At 37.6% G+C, this 13,434-nt stretch overlaps 1 protein-coding gene across 6 annotated transcripts in view; it reads right to left on the reverse strand.

Moving 5' to 3' along the window:
• The window catches only part of Slob (Slowpoke binding protein), a 347,967-nt gene continuing 334,533 nt past the window's right edge, over window positions 1-13,434 (reverse strand). Inside the window, exons 9-12 of one of the 6 annotated variants that reach the window (XM_053780237.2) lie at window positions 11,932-12,008; window positions 11,420-11,497; window positions 7,018-7,066; window positions 4,076-4,251 (exon numbers count right to left, since the gene is read on the reverse strand). In XM_053780237.2, the coding sequence (XP_053636212.2) occupies window positions 4,213-4,251; window positions 7,018-7,066; window positions 11,420-11,497; window positions 11,932-12,008 (243 nt within the window). In that variant the 3' untranslated portion in view covers window positions 4,076-4,212. Of the gene's footprint in view, window positions 1,486-4,058; window positions 4,252-7,017; window positions 7,067-11,419; window positions 11,498-11,931; window positions 12,009-13,434 lie in introns of those variants that run through there. The other 5 variants (XM_053780236.2, XM_053780233.2, XM_053780234.2 and 2 more) reach the window with 5 other exon arrangements.

The raw sequence follows: 13,434 nt of genomic DNA on the forward strand, positions 1-13,434 counted from the left end.
CTAAAAAGTTTATCATTAGTCACCTGAGACTAAAAAGTTTATCATTAGTCACCTGAGACTAAAAAGTTTATCATTAGTCACCTGAGACTAAAAAGTTTATCATTAGTCACCTGAGACTAAAAAGTTTATCATTAGTCACCTGAGACTAAAAAGTGAAAACCTCAAATTAAATCCCCTCTATTTTAGATTATTTTAGACTATTAATTTTTACCAATATAGGTCAGCTGACTTATAGAAACAAGCAAGACACTAGAGCTTGTGCTAAGTCTTGTGGTGAATATTTTAATAATAATTTTTATAATATTTAGCTCTCTACAATACAGGGAAAATACACTAGACTGCAGCATATAAATTTCTGGCTCATCACACAGTGCTGTTTTAAATACAGTTTAGTATATAAACATAAGTATTAGTTATTATTGCAATTATTTGAGTAGAATGTATGAGGTACAAAGATGACAAGAAACTTAGTAAACAGTAATAAGTTTTGGACAGAAATGTTCTGGCACCTTGAAGGACCAAAACAGTTGGCAGCACTGGAACAGCACTCAGGGTGCTGTCATACAACAGCAACAGCAGTATCTGCACAGCACTCCACATGGTAGTGTGCTGTGATGTTGAATATCGTGGAAGCAGTGATGCAACAATTGCACGAAGATCTTGTGAAGGTGGGCAGAGAGGTGAGACCTTATCAAGGACTGAGCTGTAGGGGCGCTGACCCCCGGAACACCCTCCAGGTATACTCCAGGTAGCTGGCTGCCCCACCTCTCCAGCGGTCCTGCTCTTGGCTCACCAAATAGTTCTCTCTATTCTAGGAATTTCCACAATAGGTCCAAATGTTTGCATTGTACAATCACCACAAGAGTGAAGTCCTGCTTGACATATTCCTAGTTTTTCAACTGAATCACAAACATAATAAAAAAATTAGTAGCTTTTCTGCTGTTGGGTTCACCCAATCTCCGAGAAGAGTCAGTATCACCTAAGTGGTGTTAGCAAACACTCTTTAACCATCAGTGAGCGAGGAAACGGCCTGGGGTGTCCAGCTTCTAGCGGATGCCCTGGAAAATTAATAAAATACTCTCATTTTTTTTCACTAAACCCACAGTTGAAAAAAAAGCTAAGTAAAAAAGTGCTGAGATGTGACTATTGGAAAGGGAGCCATGGAAGGAGTACAACCAGTGAGTGAAGGGTAACTGGCACGCAGTAACTGCTGTTTTGTCACGTCCATGGCTCTCCTCGCTTCCCAACATGACCATTCTGGGTCACATGGGGCGAGTTTGACCAATGCGCGCTGCGTGAGTCTCTGGGCGGATAATGCGTCGTTGTAAGTGGGCGGTCGTTGTGGGCCTGGCTGATGTGGTTGGCTCTAATTGGGTGATTTTGAGGTGTGGGCGGCGTGTGTGGCGGTGTGTGGAACACATCCTGGCATGTGCTGGGGTGCTGACGCTGGGGCGAGGACACCTCCAGGAGGCGGTGTGCAGGGTGCTGCAAAGACATACCATCAAGCAACTAACACAAGCATTTACTGAAGGGTGAAATATATTGAGACTAAAACTACAAGATAGAATGAAACTGTGTATTTTAATACACAGATCTTTGTAAATACAACTAGGTGAGTACGATGGAAATTTAACATGATTTAACTACCAGTGGAATTTACTCAGCATACAGATTACTTGGAGAGTAATCTTGAAATATCTACCAATTTAGTCTACTCGAAAATAAAGCTTCTCATTAAAAAAATATTAATGTGATATAATAAAAAATCATCAGTGATTAATTACGTAAATGTGGAGTCACAATAGTGCAGCAAAAGCCATCGTTTGTTTCTTCACAGAAGTGTAACTCTGAGAGGTGTAACACTGAGAGGTGTAACACTGAGAGGTGTAACACTGAGAGGTGTAACACTGAGAGGTGTAACACTGAGAGGTGTATGGGATGAAGTCTTGCTCTCTACTAATACCCACTGATGCAGGAGATGATGTATACTTAGACCAACAAGTAAACGGGTAGTAAAATCCTACTATAAAAAATACTTCCTACGGACGTCACATATGCAGTGTGGTCTGCCATGACAGCTATCAATGGAGCCGAGACTGATACACATGGGAATGGAGAACCCAGTACTGACTCAACTGAATGCTATTTTACACTGCAAATGATAAACAGCTTTCGATTGTAATTCATGAAATGGTAAACTCGTGTTGGTTACTCTACACAAGGAATAGTGAAGCTTTGATCCACAGTTTGCTAATTGCTCGTGGCTCTTTGACTGATTTAGGCTGTTTGTAATCCGGTATATAGAATGATAATCGGCATCAGAGAGAGGGAGAGAGAGTAGCCTTCAGCATTTGGTGATGAAAATTCTATATACCTGTGGCACACCTGTTGTCAGTTTCAAGAGTTTTTCTATCCTCGCAGCCCCGACTAAGGCCAAGATTTTCTTCTTTCACAGGAGAAGAATGGTTAGTGTGTTAAATGATGTGTACTTAAGTGCAATTAAGTGCTTCTTTACAATTATCACCTTCCAATTACCCCTTGAAGATGGGGTCCTTGATGGTGAAGGGCTCTTGATCGAAGAAATCAAACCTGATTATCTCCAATTTCCCAGTAGCTGTATACCCCTACGGATTTTGCGTTTCCCTAGGATTATAATAAATTAAGCAGTCTTAATAACAAGTTTTCAGTGATTTCCAAACTCTTCCATTTCAAGTCAGGTCGAGCATGGCTCACTAATTGTAATTATTTCTCTTATTCCACGTACTGTACTATGGTAATAAATTCCCTAAAACGAGGTTTATTTTGAAATGAGACACAAGGGCTTTTAAACCCGTCAAGTTCGCAAAAGAAATACATTAACATACTTAACCGAAGTGCCTTATTTTACAACTAAAATTGAAGGTGTTCACCTGCTGATGAGTTATCTAAAATACTGAACCAAGAAGAAAAGGATAAAGCGATGTAGAAGACACAATGGAACTAAGATATGGTCACACAAGACAGCGTCTTTTAGACGCGTCTTTAAGACGCGTCTTTAAGACGCTGTCTCCCTCAAAGCGAGCAAAATAACATCAGTATTTACTACAGCAATGTTTCACTCAATGGGAACTTTATCAGGGAATTAAACTATAAAACTTGATAAAGTTCTCTCTGAGCGAAAATTTGTGATACTAAAAAATTATGGTGATCTATGAGACATATTGACAAGCGTGAGGCCCTAATTTGTCAAGAGTAATAGACAGATATTAATACACACACTCAAAGTACAAGTGTATCTCTACAAAAAAGTGCCATAATATAAGAAAAGATATGACATAGCTAAAAATGATGCACTTCAGTTTTACGGACTTTGATTTAATTGACTGGTTTAATAGCCTTCAATTTAATCGACTTTAATTTAATGGACTTTGAAAAAATGGGACAGCACCTGATGAGTCAGTTTCTTTAGATTATGGCAGGTAAAGTGCATCGATTACAGATTTAGGTGTCACTGTTAAGATCAGAGGTAAACGGTCACATCTCTGAACACTCTACATTATCAGTCAAGTAAACTGAGAGGGTTACTTGGCTATTTGATAATGTTTCCAGCAAGCGTCCACACAGAACACTGTCGAGCCTAAATGATATATAATCAATCACAACTAACCAACAGCTTGGTGAGGGAAGGGGCTAGTAACCATTCTCCTGTATAAATTGCTAAATTTATAAAGGAAAACTTTCGTTTTCCCTTTTTAGGTCACTCTGCCTCGGTGGGATACGGCCGGTGTCTTGTAAAAAAGTGAATATTGCATCGAAAATGCATATCTACTATATATCTATTAATGGTTCTTGGTAACATCGCCCCTGTGATCCGAGTTCAGGCCAAGTCTTCTAAATTCAATGTGAAATATTACAGGATTAAAAATGAATTATTAACAGACGGGAGGGTAATAACTGTATACTGAATATAAGTAGAAGTTGGTCAGAATTATTATCAGTCATCTTACATGTTCAAGAAGCAAGACGAAAAGTTCAGCATTCCTGCAAGAGAGAAAATTTTTACGAGGATTCCGTCTTACCTCTGGGGAAGGAGTCACATCGGAGGTAGGCGATGAAAGAGCAGCTAGTGAAGCTGTAGGAGTGTTGTAAGCCGAGGTGGGAGGCATGCTGTCGTCCCCACCTCCACCACCACTGGCTGAGGCCTCGCTGCTGGTGGGGGTGTCCCCGCCTCCCTCACCGCCTGATGCTGTGCCTCCTCCCCGTCTCCCACGTCTGAGATATTAGCAATCAGGTAAAAATCACTCAGTAAACAAAAGTACAAATATTTATTTTCTCTATTAGCAAAAGGAATTCCATTTTTTTGGCATCACAACTGTACCTTAAAGGGATAAGATAACATGTAAATTTTGTTTGTATAACCAAAACATAATATTTTTAATTATAAAACACGAAAAAAATAGGACAGTCCATTGATGATTATTCAATAAAATTAACTGTGAAATAACGAGACTAAACTTCTTACTTCAGGTCAATATTGTAGTGGAATTATTCTGCTACATCTTACGTAGATAAGACTACGTTTCCATTAAGTAGTTCAATAAAAATTTTAGTTAAGGAATAATCAATTTTTTTTTGTCTTGAATTTGACGTGGCTAAACCACTGACAAAGATACACATACAAGCAAATCTGTAGAATTATTCTGCAAGCTCTATGCTACTCTAACTATTATAATTACTATGTATATGACTTTATTCAGAGTATCTAACTCTGGAATATGTATAGTATACTACTCGCTATAAATTCCTGAGACGCAAAGAGTTAATACTAGATTATTTCCGAGGTTAGTTTACTAAAAAATTTAGCTAATACGAGATTACTAGCTTACTAAGACCTTACTCTGGGCAGGAAAAGACATGTTGCACTCCACAACTAATCCAGGTTCCAGTTCTTCCTGGACCAATGTCGAATCGAAACCTCATATTCGTCCAAGACGAACAGGGACGTGGGATAGTTGTGAATTGCTCTAGCCTCGGTATTTTGACTTTTATTAGTTTAATGAGAGAGAATTGCAGGGGAAAGTATAGCATACATGGGAGTAGAGAGATGAAGCAATATCTGTACATAGTAGGAGAAATACTTCAGAGATGTTTCCATCTTTTTAAAACAAGGAAACATGACAGGTGAAATAATTCACACTTTGGAGAAGAAAATTTAGACGACGTTTCGGCTCTTCCTGGATCATTATCAAGTCGATTTTGACTTGATAATGATCATTATCAAGTCGATTTTGACTTGATAATTACATGGAACAGATCGAGATGTCGTCTATAATGTGGGGCTGTTTGTTCCTTGTTCTAGCCAAGATACTGTATTTTACATTCTTTATTCTTGACAGGATTGTAATTGGTAATTGTGAGAGAGAAGGAGCCTTGAGTACTTAGGTATTAAACAAAAATTCTGCACGGAAGAAGTAGAGGAACATGTACCGGAAAAATCCTAAAGTAAAAGAGAGAGGGAGTTCTGGGTACATTCTTCTTCCTCTTCTTCTTCCTATGATTATTATTACTGTCAAACTGTAAGCCCATTTAGCCCGAGGAGCTTCAAAGGCTCGATCCTCTGGCCACTAAAAAAAAGATCGACGCGCTACCTAACCCAACTACCGTAAACTGTGTATGGCAAATGAGACATGAAATATTATGGAACCTTTCAGCTAAAAAAAAAAAAAAATACGACGTTTTCCCCTTGCAGGTATACTGACGTGTGCACTCTGACTGATCCAATTGCACAAGATATCATTTACGTATGATTTATATACACAGTGATCGTAAAACTGAGCTTTCACATGACTTCGATCTTCCTTAGACATGGTGATTAGTTCACACATGGTCTTTAGTAACCCAATTAAAGTTAAGAATCCTGGATTAAATGAGTGTACCATACTGATACCTAATCCATTCCTGAGAAATTCAACCAGAGCTGAGAGATAATCCCCGGAAGGATTTAACCAGAGCTGCAAACTGAGACAGAGCCCCACCGAATGATTAAAACAGATCTTACTTTGAGAGAATCCCAATGAGAGGTTAAACCAGAGTTCAATCCTAAAAAAGAATCCCAGTTAGAGATTAAACCAAAGCTCAGTATAGAGGGAGAGAACCCCCTCTAGAAATTAAACCTAAGCTTCATGCTAGGATATAAAACATCCCTTCACCTCTCTGACAGATTAAACCCACGTTCCACGCTGAAAGAGAATAGGGAGTGAATCCCCCTGGGAGATTTGGAGAGCTATAAAACCTGTATTTACACACTTCTGAACTTATCTCTCACCAGAATTAGAAATAAAGTTACATAAGCTTCTCACCCTTAAATTACAAGCGTTGGAGAAATTAACACATCTAGATGAGAGCAACCAGATAGTTGCAGCCAGGTGGGTACAACCAGGTGACTGCAGCCAGGTGGCTACAACCAGATAACTGCAGCCAGGTGGCTACAACCAGGTGACTGCAGCCAGGTGGCTACAACCAGGTGACTGCAGCCAGGTGGCTACAACCAAGTTACTGCAGCCAGGTAGCTATAATCAGGTAGTCACGTGGTAAAAACCAGGTGACTACAACTAGGTGAGAGAAGATATCCCACATGTAGACACAACACTAGAGGAATAGTTGTAGATTTCGACTCCAGTTCAGGCCCTCCTCAGGTCGAAATAAAGAGAAATGACACTTTTTTTTTTTTGCTGTTGTAGTCTTCTCAGTGTGAGTTTGTTTTCTCTTATTGACAGATGTTCATTGATGCTCCAATAACTACAAGCATTTAGATAAAGGATCAGATAGCAGCTCGGAAGAAATTACAATCGTCTGCTACAAGAACAAGAAAAATTGCAAACTTTCCAGAACTGCCAAAAAATACACCACTACTATTGTATAATACAATCATAAATTAACCATTAGTCTGCAAATGGAAGCACTATCGTGTAATTCACTCATTACCTGGTCATACATTCTGCATGTAGAAACTACTACTGTATATGATACAAACATTACCTGGTCCCTAGAGGGCCATTCCTCCTCCCGGTCATCATGAACTTCAGATCTATCAGGATACACAAAAAGGTCAGCTGAATGAACAGGTGCCCGGGAACGGGGCAGTTACAGAAAATGACGCAGGTGTTGAGTAAGCATTTACGTAAAACACTGATTTGCTCTATGTAGTTTATGGTATTTTATTGAGTAGACTTTTCGCCCATCGGGGACTTTATCAATTTTCCACCCGTCACTAGTGGACGAAATGTCTTGTCAATAAAATACCATAAGCAGCATATTGGGACTTATTTACAAGTTGGAATGCAATGCCAGTGATATACACAGAGTTTAAACACAGTGCGAAACGTCATCACAGTAATTGCTTTGCACCTGTGTACTTTCTTAACTACCATCGGCAGTGAACCTTCGAATCCTGAACAGTTGTAATTGGGCTGTGCTCTGGTCATTCGTTGGTGCTAACTGCTTAAGCGACCTTCCCTACTAACCTTTCTTTATATATTCTTAAACTGTTAATGTCTGGATGTAGATCCTGAATGACAATGGTGAAATAATCAACACTTATTACTGCGGGCAATGATCACGTTTATTATAATTCTCTACAACTGTTGACAAACTACGTTAATCTCAACTTTTTTTTGTGTGTGTGTGTGTGTGTAATGAAGCAAGAAATCTTTTTTACTTAAATCTAAGAAATTTAATTTTTCGTATCAAAATTCCTCTACTGGAACCTTCGTTTATTATGGAAGAAGCAGAGTAAAAGTCTAAGTGGCAAAGAGCATTATTACTACAGTACTTTAAAGCTGTTGAGTGTTGATTTTCGTCTGCAAAAGCTGTGTGCAAGCTCACACAAGTCAATTATTTTAATCAAAAAGAAGCGCTAAACCCACTAGGGTCATCAAACAATACAAGCAGACTTTACTGAGCCAGTCACTTGCAAGTGTTTTATTATTATTATTATTATTATTATTATTATTATTATTATTATTATTATTATTATTTCAAAACTAAGAGCTAAACGCGCAAGGGCCATACAGCGCGGCAATGGTCTAACTAGAAACAATTTAGTAATTGAGTTTGAAAACGACAGTCTAATGAGTTCATTTATATCCGTTTGTCACAAACAGTTGAGCTAAAATAATTGCTCTCAGTCCTGTAACAGAACCTCACAGATGACTTCAGGATAAAGGCCATCAAACATGAGGAAATCATGTGAATGTGTGTGTGTGGGGGGGGGGAGAGAGAAGTGGGAGGATGAACGGAACTGTTTAGAGTGCACCTAATTTGTTTAGGTCTCCCAGCGAAAAGCGAATTCGTTTCCTTTGCTCCAAGAGAACAGAAAACGAGTGTTTGACGACAGACTGAACTTGAGTGTATGTGTACACAAACCTGACTAAGAAGCCTTGTCAGATACAAGCAAGAGCATTGCAGGTTAATCAGCACATTTCGTCTATCAGTAGCCTTAGGCTAGTTGCTTGCTTGAAATGATTGTGTCGTTATTCAACAGCCGTAAAATGTGGCAATATGTGTAGTGTTATATACACTTTAATCCATGAAAGGCGAACTGAAAATGAACATTGTAATAAAAACAATAACAACAACAAATGCTAGGTTAAAGTTGCTCTATATACATACACTGCGTCTACTTCCTGTACTGGCAGCTAAGTCCCCATGTCTATCTCTTGTACAATGTCATGTATACTATTCTTCTTCACTGTAAGTTTATTTAGGTAAGATAAGATAAGATTTCGTTCGGATTTTTAACCCCGGAGGGTTAGCCACCCAGGATAACCCAAGAAAGTCAGTGCGTCATCGAGGACTGTCTAACTTATTTCTATTGGGGTCCTTAATCTTGTCCCCCAGGATGCGACCCACACCAGTCGACTAACACCCAGGTACCTATTTGCTGCTAGGTGAACAGGACAACAGGTGTAAGGAAACGTGTCGAATGTTTCCACCCGCCGGGAATCGAACCCGGCGGGTACAGGTACTCATGAGTATAATTATCGTACATAGTAACATAACAGAAGGTAAACACGGTATTGTACATCCAACAGTGTATATGTATATCTATATATATATATATATATATATATATATATATATATATATATATATATATATATATATATATATATATAGTTTTTTTTAACAAGTCGGCCGTCTCCCACCGAGGCAGGGTGACCCAAAAAGAAAGAAAATCCCCAAAAAGAAAATACTTTCATCATCATTCAACACTTTCACCTCACTCACACATAATCACTGTTTTTGCAGAGGTGCCCAGAATACAACAGTTTAGAAGTATATGCGTATAAAAATACACACTATATCCCTCCAAACTGCCAATATCTCAAACCCCTCCTTTAGAGTGCAGGCATTGTACTTCCCATTTCCAGGACTCAAGTCCGGTTATATAAAATAACCGGTTTCCCTGAATCCCTTCACTAAATATTACCCTGCTCACACTCCAACAGCTCGTCAGGTCCCAAATACCATTTGTCTCCATTCACTCCTATCTAACACGCTCACGCACGCTTGCGGGAAGTCCAAACCCCTCGCCCACAACACCTCCTTTACCACATCCCTCCATCCTTTTCGAGGACGACCCCTACCCCGCCTTCCTTCCCCTACAGATTTATACACTCTCCATGTCATTTTACTTTGATCCATTCTCTCTAAATGACCAAACTACCTCAACAAACCCTCTTCAGCCCTCTGACTAATACTTTTATTAACACCACACCTTCTAATTTCCACACTCCGAATTTTCTGCATAATATTTACACCACACATTGCCCTTAGACAGGACATCTCCACTGCCTCCAACCGCCTCCTCGCTGCAGCATTTACAACCCAAGCTTCACACCCATATAAGAGTGTTGGTGCTACTATACTTTCATATATTCCCTTCTTTGCCTCCATAGATAACATTTTTTGCCTCCACATATACCTCAATGCACCACTCACCTTTTTTCCTTCATCAATTCTATGATTAACCTCATCCTTCATAAATCCATCCGCTGACACATCAACTCCCAAATATCTGAAAACATTCACTTCTTCCATACTCCTCCTCCCCAATTTGATATATATATATATATATATATATATATATATATATATATATATATATATATATATATATATATATATATATATATATAATAGATGAAAATTTCATTTCCCTCAAAAACATCTATTCGTCATAATCTTGCTGAACTTATCTACTGTAATCTAGTACTATGAGGAAATCTTTGAAGATTTGACTTTCGAGCATTAAAAAAAAATAAGTAAAAACACCCAGTGTGCTATGATATATTTTTCTAGGGACACCATTGTGTTATCTATGAGCACCATTATTCTATCTATGAGCACCATTATTCTATCTATGAGCACCATTCACAAACAAGATATAGTGTACTAATAAAATACTATTTATGGCTACTATTAATTACTTATGCCTAAAAACCTGTTTAACCCACGTGTGGGATTTTTTTTTTCTTTGGGATATGAGGAATCTGAAGGTTTCTTTTGAGTGCCAGAAACAACTCCTCATCTGGTAAAATCTTTTCTTCTGACTCAATCGAAGTGACGTAGTTCCTGTCTAAGGACAAGGTGGGCACGGACGACGCTTGTTTTATTAGCCTCTTGAAAGCTGAGGATCGAAAGAATACATGTGTCTACATTCCTAAACAAAATATGTAAACAGTGCTATACTAATTCGAGCTCTACTGATAGCAGCTCCTGAAACGTGTAAGGGGTCACAAAAATATTTAAATGGGATAGCGAAGAGAAGATGCACGCCGGGACAATGTTTCGCTATGATTAGAGCGAAACGTTGTTCCCAATAACAGCTGTTCTGCAACACGTGTCTTTTCTTCACTATTCTTCCCAGTATTCCACTAGGATCCTGTAATTAGGACTGCGACACTGCAGGTGTTTACACTCAGGCACCACAAAACATCAGAGGACGATCATAAAATTTATACATTGCTAATGACATTTAATATTTTAAATGCTAGCAAAGAAGTTTTACTAAATTCAAGTTATCTAAACTCGTATAATCTCTGTATTTTCAGAATAACGATAAAGGATTAACTTTACTTTCATAAACTTTAATCATACTCTGAATGCTTTTTCTGCGACACTACTTGGCAGATATTTGCAGTACAGTACAGGTATGGTAGACAAGGACACATAACACAACAAGCATTTCTTTTGAACAACGTTTAGCTCACAAAAGAGCGAAATGTTAGCCAGGCAAATGCTTCGTTTTGCTGTTGTCTTGGTAATATTATACCTTCTGGCATCTTTATTTCTATCCCTGTGCAACTAGGTATGATACAAGTGGATGAGGCAGCTCAAAAAAATTGTAATATGTTACCCTGCTGTGAGGAGATATTACCTGCTCTCACTGAGGTAGTAACCATTGTCACCTTCCACTGTGTCTCCACGGGTAAGCGAGCGTGTGCGCCGCTGCAGACTGATTGGAAATTGAATTCAGCAACAGTTTGAATTTTCTTTTTTATAGATTTGGAGAGAGGAAATGAGGCGATGCAAACGGGTAAATGAGAACATGCTGAGTTATTTATATAAAAAGTAAGCCTCTATTGCATGCATTAATGTAAAATTTGAATTTTTGAAGGTAAAACAGTCAGTTGATATTACTTTGTGTGTTATCTGAAGAGTACATCTCTCTCTCTCTGTTGATGTGTCTGCACTGAGAGCAGCAGTGAATATACATGTACAAGGAGGAGTTTATATCTCAGTATATATACATTTAGACCTTACTTTAACCCTTATATCTGGGACTAAAGCATCCTTGACCTGTACAAGTGACGCGCAGCCTTAATGACCCTCGTGTAATCGATAGTCTTTAAACCTAATAAAGCAACAAACTGACATCATCTCACTCACCTTCTTTGCTTTTGAAATCTTCTGACTTCTTTAAGAATACTTCGTATCATCGGAGAGTATCGAATCTGGAACTGTGACTGTGGAGACCAAACGTATTTTAATATAAACTCATTACGTATATATATATATATATATATATATATATATATATATATATATATATATATATATATATATATATATATATATATATATATATATATATATATATATATATATATATATATATATATATATATATGAACATTTGTATTTAAAAAATTTATAAATGTTTTTTAAGACTCAGAAAAACCACAAATAACTTCTTGAAGACATAACAAAATTCTGAAATTTAATTAAGAAAATTAATAGGAGTGAACACCAAGACTCAGGTTGCAAAAAAATAAAATATTGTGACAGCGTTTCGCTCTGTGTAGAGCTTCACCAAGACGTTGTCCCAGTAAATGCTATTCCTACAACGTCTCTGTCTACAGTGAAAATATAAATTAAAAAACTACCCATACTGGTAAACTAGAGGTATGAACAGATGTGTCCAAAAGAGGCTTGAAGACAGGTGCAAATGCAAGCGAAAACTCTAATGAAGCTTTGAAAGATATTAATCAGAATAACTGGAGAATATTATTCTAACTTGACAGGAGGAACACCATAACAACAACAGATGCCACTAATAACTTTTTACACATACTTCTTAAGGTTAATACAGCAGAATACTGCCCACAGTAATAAAGAACATAGGTGCAGAAAAAAAGTTGTGATAAAGTTTCGCTCTGTAGCGAAACGATGCCATAAGTATAGCTTGCTCTGAATCTATTTTTTTTCGTTTCAAAGTGTCTGACGTGTGATTTTTGCCTGACTGTCACCTCACGTTTCGTTCAAGAATGAACCATATTAAGACTTAATAAGGCTTTATACTGAGCGAAATATCGACGAGACATATTTGCTGTGCATTATGTATTTTATATTAACCACTAGGGTAATAGCATATAATTTTATCTTAACTATTTCTTTACAAGTTTAGTGCAATATCCTCATTAAGTTTTCATCTGCAACATGTATGAATGTATTACCTAGGATTCAATGGATAAGCGATGATACATCATGTATAAACAACCATCTCGAATTTATTATGCAAATGCCGATACATAATGGCAGGTATTCTATATACAAGCCACTGGGATTCAATACATGTCAATTATCTCAACTTATACAGTATATTAATAATGTTAAGAGAGCAAAAATTTTACAAATACACTTAATTATTGCCAACATTGCTATTAGTGATAATGATATGTGTAATGAGGACATTGCTAAAGGTATCCCGCATGTACACACGAAAATAGCACTAGAAACGAGGCTGTATAAAGCCTAATTTTCATTCTTGGTTTCTTGTATACATGTGGTATACCCTTCAGCCTCATTATCTATGTACTCTGTAAGTTTTATTTACAAAATTACTACCAGTATGAGGAAGCATAACACTTAATCAGTATTAAAAACAACACA

The sequence above is a fragment of the Cherax quadricarinatus genome, chromosome 36 (genome assembly GCF_038502225.1).
Source record: "Cherax quadricarinatus isolate ZL_2023a chromosome 36, ASM3850222v1, whole genome shotgun sequence".
Taxonomy (NCBI): domain Eukaryota; kingdom Metazoa; phylum Arthropoda; class Malacostraca; order Decapoda; family Parastacidae; genus Cherax; species Cherax quadricarinatus.